The sequence below is a fragment of the Bidens hawaiensis genome, unplaced genomic scaffold (assembly GCF_021521415.1).
Source record: "Bidens hawaiensis isolate Kalapana, Puna unplaced genomic scaffold, B.hawaiensis_p1.1 tig00007641_1, whole genome shotgun sequence".
NCBI lineage: Eukaryota > Viridiplantae > Streptophyta > Magnoliopsida > Asterales > Asteraceae > Bidens > Bidens hawaiensis.
In genome coordinates, this window is record NW_027491532.1 from 1,131,090 (window position 1) to 1,138,250 (window position 7,161).

General features: G+C 33.5%; 1 protein-coding gene and 1 long non-coding RNA gene across 2 annotated transcripts; both read right to left on the reverse strand.

The window, feature by feature from the left end:
• Positions 1-2,820: 2,820 nt before the first annotated feature.
• On the reverse strand, positions 2,821-3,478 carry LOC143635653 (uncharacterized; the record flags this gene model as incomplete). The annotated part of the gene is made up of 1 exon (XM_077103428.1): positions 2,821-3,478. A coding segment is annotated over one exon (645 nt), but the record flags the coding sequence as incomplete, so codon positions are not given.
• On the reverse strand, positions 3,479-4,007 carry LOC143635678 (uncharacterized). The gene is made up of 3 exons (XR_013154104.1): positions 3,870-4,007; positions 3,668-3,734; positions 3,479-3,573 (listed from the first exon to the last, which is right to left on the reverse strand). It is a non-coding gene; the product is annotated as an uncharacterized LOC143635678 (long non-coding RNA).
• Between the last annotated feature and the right edge of the window lie 3,154 nt (positions 4,008-7,161).

A 7,161-nucleotide genomic window follows, 5' to 3' on the forward strand; every position in this document is an offset into this window, starting at 1 on the left:
ATTTGTGAGGGTTAATAAGACAAGCTTGTATGAATAAAAATTTCGGGTGTTGCTATTTGTAATATGTAATATGTTGAATGATTCTGTGATTTGGTTGAACTTTAAATTATTTGTACTTGTTCTTCTTTGATTCTGTGATAGTCATCTTAAGATTTTTATAATTGGTGTCACTGGATATGTATCGTTTTCAGTTTTATAAAATCTGACAGTTTAAAGATGATTATACTTTGTGTCTTCAACTGATCATAGAAGTAATCGAAATAAAGTCAAATTTGATAATTACTTTGTGTCTTCAACTGGCAAAATTGATGGTTGGCTGGGTCGAGTAACGGGTCTACTGGGTTTTGAGTCAAAATTTTATTTTTTTTTCTTTTTCTTTCTTTTTTTTTTTGAACGGGTCTGTTTGGATTGACCTAAAACATTTTTTATCTATTGCCAAATAAGAATGCAAAAGTTATAAATTTACACACTAAATCCTTGAACCCATAAATATTTATGATAAAGTTCATCTATTGCATGTTTTACATAAAAAAAACTCGTTTTTTGCATGATTAGATACTTTCGCTTTTTAAAGGAAGAAACAATCATTTTTTATATGGTTAGTTTTCTAACCTTTATAAAAAAGATTTATTTTTTCTTCTTCTTCAAAGTCCAAGGATTTAATCATCGAAAATTAAAGTTTAAGTGTGCAATTGACAAAAGTCTATTAAGGGTTTTGAATCAAATATTTAGTAGGTTTTATGCGTTAAATTACACTTTGACATGTTTTCTTAACGGCAGCATTTTCAATTTGATACGTTGGGTATAAAACATAACCATAATTGACACATTTATAAATAAATAGGTAAAAAATCAGTACTTACCAGTTCAAATAGAGCTTTGTTTTTGGTATGGACTACATCACCAATAGTACCATTAAGTTGTTTCAGATTAACCATGTTATCCAGCTGCAATTTGTTCTTGTTAATTTCTTCTTAATAGCCAAAATTTTCATTTAAACTCTGAGCTGCAAATTGAGCTAAATCTTGATCTTCATTGGGTAACTGCAAGAAATGAAACAATAAATGTAGAACAGCATTAGAATTATCAACAACGAGTTGTTGTCTGGGATTCAGATCTTCGCCTCGAGTGCAGAAAACGTAGCTACCGAAAGGCATGGAAGGGCTGACTTCTACAACATCATCATCATCTTCGCCTCGAGTGCAGAAAACGTAGCTACCGAAAGGCATGGAAGGGCTGACTTCTACAACATCATCAGATAAATTCTCCTTAAGAGAATTTGTAGATTCTATAAGATCATATGCATCATGGCTTGCATATGTTGATGCATTAACCAACACATTTTCAAAAACTTTTCAGCAGCGTTGTCATCTACCATAAAGTCATGAGCAACGGCTCTTTCAGGCGTTTTTTTGTTAAAAATTTGGCAATTTTTATGGGTTTTTGAGTGGTGACAGGGTTGACTTTTTCTTTCAAGAATTTGAAAATACTAGGCAGGTGATCTTGAACGGATGTTTTTGAAGCTAGCGTCATACAAGAAACCATATAATACTCCAATACAAAATGAGTGAAAACGAAAACACGGTAACGGAACAATTGATAACTATGAAGCTTTCAAGCTTCAAAAGAGCATGATGACTTAAAGCTAACGTGAACCGTCTAGAGCAAGCTAAAATATGGGATCTACCTGATAAAAACTAGAAAAGCCATTTTCCTAAATGATCTTTTCTAACGCATCAAGATTGTAATTTTCTTATAACAATAATTACTATTAGCTAATTGTCTATAATACCTCGTTAACAGTAAAAAAGAATAAAAAAATCTTGTGAACCAAAATCATTTACCGTTATAATTAACTAACAATGTTGTCAAAAAGGTAGCCTTGGCTTGATAATTTCAAGAAACAACCTAGGGAAATTCTGGTAATGCCCATATACAAACTACAATTAGGTTTGATTTCTCAAATTCAATAGACAAATAGTCTTACCTTAAGAGTTGCAGGTGGCTGATACCGTCATTCTTGAAGGAGTAGAGTAAGCATCCTGTCCAGCGGCCAGAAAGCTTCCATGGAGCTAAAATTTGAGTTAAATGAATAAAGAAACAGAACAAAAGGTTAATCAAAATTTGATAAATAATTACAAGAAACACTTGCCCTAATTGTTAGTTGTTATCATATAAAAGTAAGCTAGCATTTTACAGAAGTAAGTGAAAGTACTCAAATCAAAGATGCCATACACAGTGATGAATTAATCGAAGTCAGTTAAACCTATAAAACAGAGATTAACTGATATACCAACAGAAGAGGATGTCTACTGAATATCCATTGTATGCATCACAAAAATGATCTTTTGTCCCAACAGTCATTTATTATGTCACCAACATTTTGGCGCTATAGACCACACAAATGCAAAAACAGATCAAAGCTAAAAGATCCGTAAAATATGATTTGATCAGGTCAACAAGTATTATTACATGTCACTCAAAGGACATTTCACAATAACTATTTTGTACGCTATTGCATTTATTGATAGATAAATAGCACGGTAAAAATCCAAGAAGCGAACAATCCATAAACATAAAAGCTCCTTAAACTAGTAAATAGTAATGATGGATCGAATCAACTCAAAAAGGTTAATAAAATTGTCTACAGGACAGCTTGAAACGCAGTTGAAATGATGTATTTGATTTATATATGCCCTTATGTATTAACATGCCAACAGCCAAACTCACATCAACATATTTCCCAATCACTAATCGACATAACCTAGGATTAATATCAGTTTCTAACATTTTAAGAAACAAAAGACACAAAACGGGCCCAACTTTACTCAACCTAATGTCCAACTCCAGATATCATACTGTAAGAACGAGCCAATTTAGAACCCATATTCCCCTGATCAAACTGTTCATACTGCTTCCTGCACCCGGGACACCGACCATTATCTTCAACGATCCTTTTGTAACAGAAAAGACAGAGCCTGTAACCACACGGGCAAGGAAGAAAACTCGAGTCGGTTAAATCCAAATCTTCACAACATATAGGACATGCCGCTGGTGCAAATCCAACATTCTTGAAACCGTTTCTGTCCGAATTCATCGAAAAACTGTTTTGTTTCAGCAGATTTGGTAAACCTTGAGGTCGAAAACAATCGTCCGGTCTCCACGCCCAATGACGATTCACCGACACATCTTTAATTGTCTTCACAGGCTCCAAGTCAAGGTTTTGATCATGATCATGAATTTCGGGCTCCAAATTAGCATTACGATCACTTTTCACCTCATCGGCAGCTAATGCATCGGCAATAGCTTCCCAATCATCCAAGCAATCATCTTCTTCCGTCATACTTCCCGAATAACATCCACCGCTGCTACTACTACTGCTACTACTGGTTGTGAAATTAGTAACCGAAGTGTTAGTAATCAAACTACCAGTATGACCATTCGGGCTGTTTGATGGCGACTCCCAATCACCATACTGATTCTCTCCCGAATTAACCAACAGTTTCACACCCGATCGGTTTTCGCCTTTACCCGAACCGCCTTTATTTTCCTCCTTAAACCCCTTATTCTTCACTAATAACATTAACACAAAATAAAATAATTAAAATCAAACCAAACAATTAATTAAACAAATTCAATAAATAAAATTAGGGAAAATCAAAACCACCTTGAGATAACCACTGTTCACGGCGAACATCAAGCTTGCTCTGTTTCAATTTCGCAGTCCGATTAACCTTCAATATATCCAAATTAGATCAAAATTAGGTCAAACTTAGGGCAAATTAGGTCAATCAAAATTGAAACGAAAAACAAGAAAACCCATCAATCCATCAAAAAACACGAAATTAAATCCAATTACACAAATGTACCCGCTTTTTCTTCCCTAATTCCTTCAAATTGGAACCAGTGGCGGAGATCGAATCGTAAACCATAGCTGATGAAAACACGAATTGAAACCCGGAAAACTCGATTCGAATGTACCTGAGATTAACCCACGAAGGAATTGGGTTGAAGATGAATATTACTGATTGAATTTTGGTAACGGGATAATAATTTGGTTTAGGTTTTCTGCCGACACATGAAACGGAGCTTGCAATGAACTGGTGGTTTTATTTTATAGTGGGGTTTAATTTACGTTTTTGTCCTTTGATTTAGGGTGCATTTACTGATTGTTGCCACTAATTCGGGTGACGTGACGACGCTTTTTTGTACAACTTAAATGCCATTTAATTCTTTTTATTTACGATGTTCGTTTGATATTTTTGTTAGTGTGAATGTATCTATACAGGTTTGGATTTGTTGGTTTTGTAATAAAGTTATGGATTTGAAACGTATTGTTTGTTGAAATATGATGTGTTTTAATCTTATTGTTAATGTATTTTAAAAGTATTGTGAATAACTTTATACGTTAAAGACACAAAATAAGAATAGAAGTATAAAAATATTAATTCTTTTTCTGTGTGGTCTCATTTATGGGTCATCTTTCATCATCCCAATCTCAAAGAACCTCTACGATATTATCTTTTAAATAATGTCATATTTCTCTTGTTTCACCCTTTAGCTACGCTGATGATCACCCATCTTCACTTCCTCTCTGCATTCCTTGTCACACATATATTCCCTCACGCATCTTCAATCAGCCGAAGGTGCTAGGCACACTCGAGCGTAAAACATGATTCTTGAGCTGTTGAAAGTTTAACGTATTGATAATATTAATATATATATTAAAAAAGAGATTCAAATCTTCTCACAAAGTTACTATTCAATATTTTAATATATAATTAATTTAAACCACTAAATCACTATCTATAATTTCATAAATAAAAATGATGGTTTTTGTTTCTTTTATTTTACTTTTTGTTTAAACTAATTTAAATATTTAACAAACTATATTTTTAAACTAATTTGGGTGAATGTCAGCTTTACGTGTTTTGTTTGTCAGTTAAATGATTTTCTTAAACTTTGCTTTCATATTTTTTATAGTCCGTCTTTACAATGACCGAAAATTTTTTCATGGTTTAAAAATATCCCATCGTTGTATGGTTTTATATCTACGTTTCAACGTTTGATACCTCGCCTTTAAAATATTTTTTTTTGCTAACTAATTTATGTTTACGAATTTATGTTGTACCGCTGATACCAACCAAATTGTGTTGGTTCGCAGCGTAGCGTGCCGGTTTTTTTGGTTCTATATATGATATAATTTATTGTATTTTGGCATTGACGAGTTTATTTCGTTTGTTTAGTTTCGATGTAGACTTGATTCGCGTCGACTTGCAACTAGTTTATAATTTAACTTTTTTTACTTACGTGTTTTTTTTTCCGATTTAACGGTCCGGTCGCGAAGCGCCCGGCCTAAATCCTAGTTAATTTATTATTTGTTTAAATGAGAGGTTGATTGCTAAGGAAAAGGATTGGGCCAAGGATGTGTGAACTGGAGCTAATGGGCTGACGACATAAGATGGGCTAAATACTGAAGATGGCTCAAGTGTTAACGTGAAGGAGGAGTCGATCGCTAATTGACATAACATAATTAGCGATTGATTTTGGACAAATAAATAATTACGAGTCAATCGCTAATTGACCGTGACATAATTATCCTTTCTGTAAAAATCATACTTCCTATTATAAAAAGTAATCTAGTCTATTGATTTTGGATATGGATGGTTGAGATTAGTTTATGGGTGTAGAGGTGTTCTTCGTGTTCGTTTTTCGAGTTTCGGGTTTTTCGGGTCTAGTTCTTTAGGTTTCAAATTTTAAATCTAGGCCCAAAACCCAACCCAAATCTTTCACAGGTTTTTCAAATTCGGGTAATTCGGGTTCGAGTTTTTTCGGGTTGGGTTAATTAGGTTTCGAGTATCCTAGAAACAAAAAACAAAGAAACAAAAAAATTTTAAAAACTACAATGTTAAAATTAAAACAAATATTCTTTTTTGCTTGTAACGAAATAATCAAATAGTAAACCAACATAACTTGATAAAACAATTCAAAAGAAAAGTAAAACCAACTCAAACCATAATCGTCTTCAATCGAGCGTGATTTGGCTGTTCGATTACAGTTGCTATTAGTAATAAACGGAAAAATAAATTAACAATAAACAATCGATCCATAATAGTTGGAATGACAACAGTCAATTAGAGCCAGATTTTGGTAACTTTAATAGCCAAGACTTAGCATATTATACCAAAAATATATTTAATTTCAAAACTAAAAGTTTATTCCGGTTTTTTGGGTTGACCTGAAACTTATAAATCAAACCCGAGAACAAACCCAAATTACTTTGGTTCGGGCTAGTCTTTCTTATGCTTGGGTTTCTCGGGTCGGGTTAGTTCGGATACGGGTTTTCTTGAGTTGGGTGTCGGGTAAAAGTGACAGCCCTATATGGGTGAAATCAAATGTTATAAGAAGAAGAGCATAATAGGGATAACACATTTGTTGACTTTCTACCCCCACATGCAAGGCACATGTCAATTCCCTCATCATTTTAAAACGTCCATAATTTTTTTCTATGACATATAAAAAATCACAATAATAACGAGTGTTTTTTATCTTTCATATGAGTACCATACTGATATACACAAATAAAAAAAATTAGTGTGTTTTTTACAAATTGTGTTTTACAATAATTGTGTTTTACAATATTGTATCTTATCAAATTGTTTCGTACAATTGTGTTTTTTACATTGTGTGTTTTTCATAGTGTTTTTCATTGTGTTTTTTTCCGACGACTTTCCAGTGAAATATTCCGGCAAACATTCCCGGTGACTTTTCCGGCCAAAAAACTTCGACGACTTTCCGGCGAGGTGGTGGCGGTGTGATGGTTGTGATGGCAGTGGGTGGTGGAGTGGTGGTAATTGTAGAAGATGTTTGAAGATGTAAATGTGTTTTTGAGATTAAAGTAGTGGACTAAAATGTCATTCTTCTTAGCCTTCATAGGAAAATCAAACTTTTTATTTTAACTAAATCCTATTGACGCACCGTCACGATAGAATGGCACAGCTGTATTGACTCTACCCCACCGTGTGGTTCTCATCCACCGGGTCGCCTCCGTATTGGATTTTCAAATTCCTTTTATTGTATTCCTTGACAAATTTATTTAAATTTCACTACATGAAGATTTCAGGGAATTCATTCTAATTTTTTTTTCTAATATTCATTTAT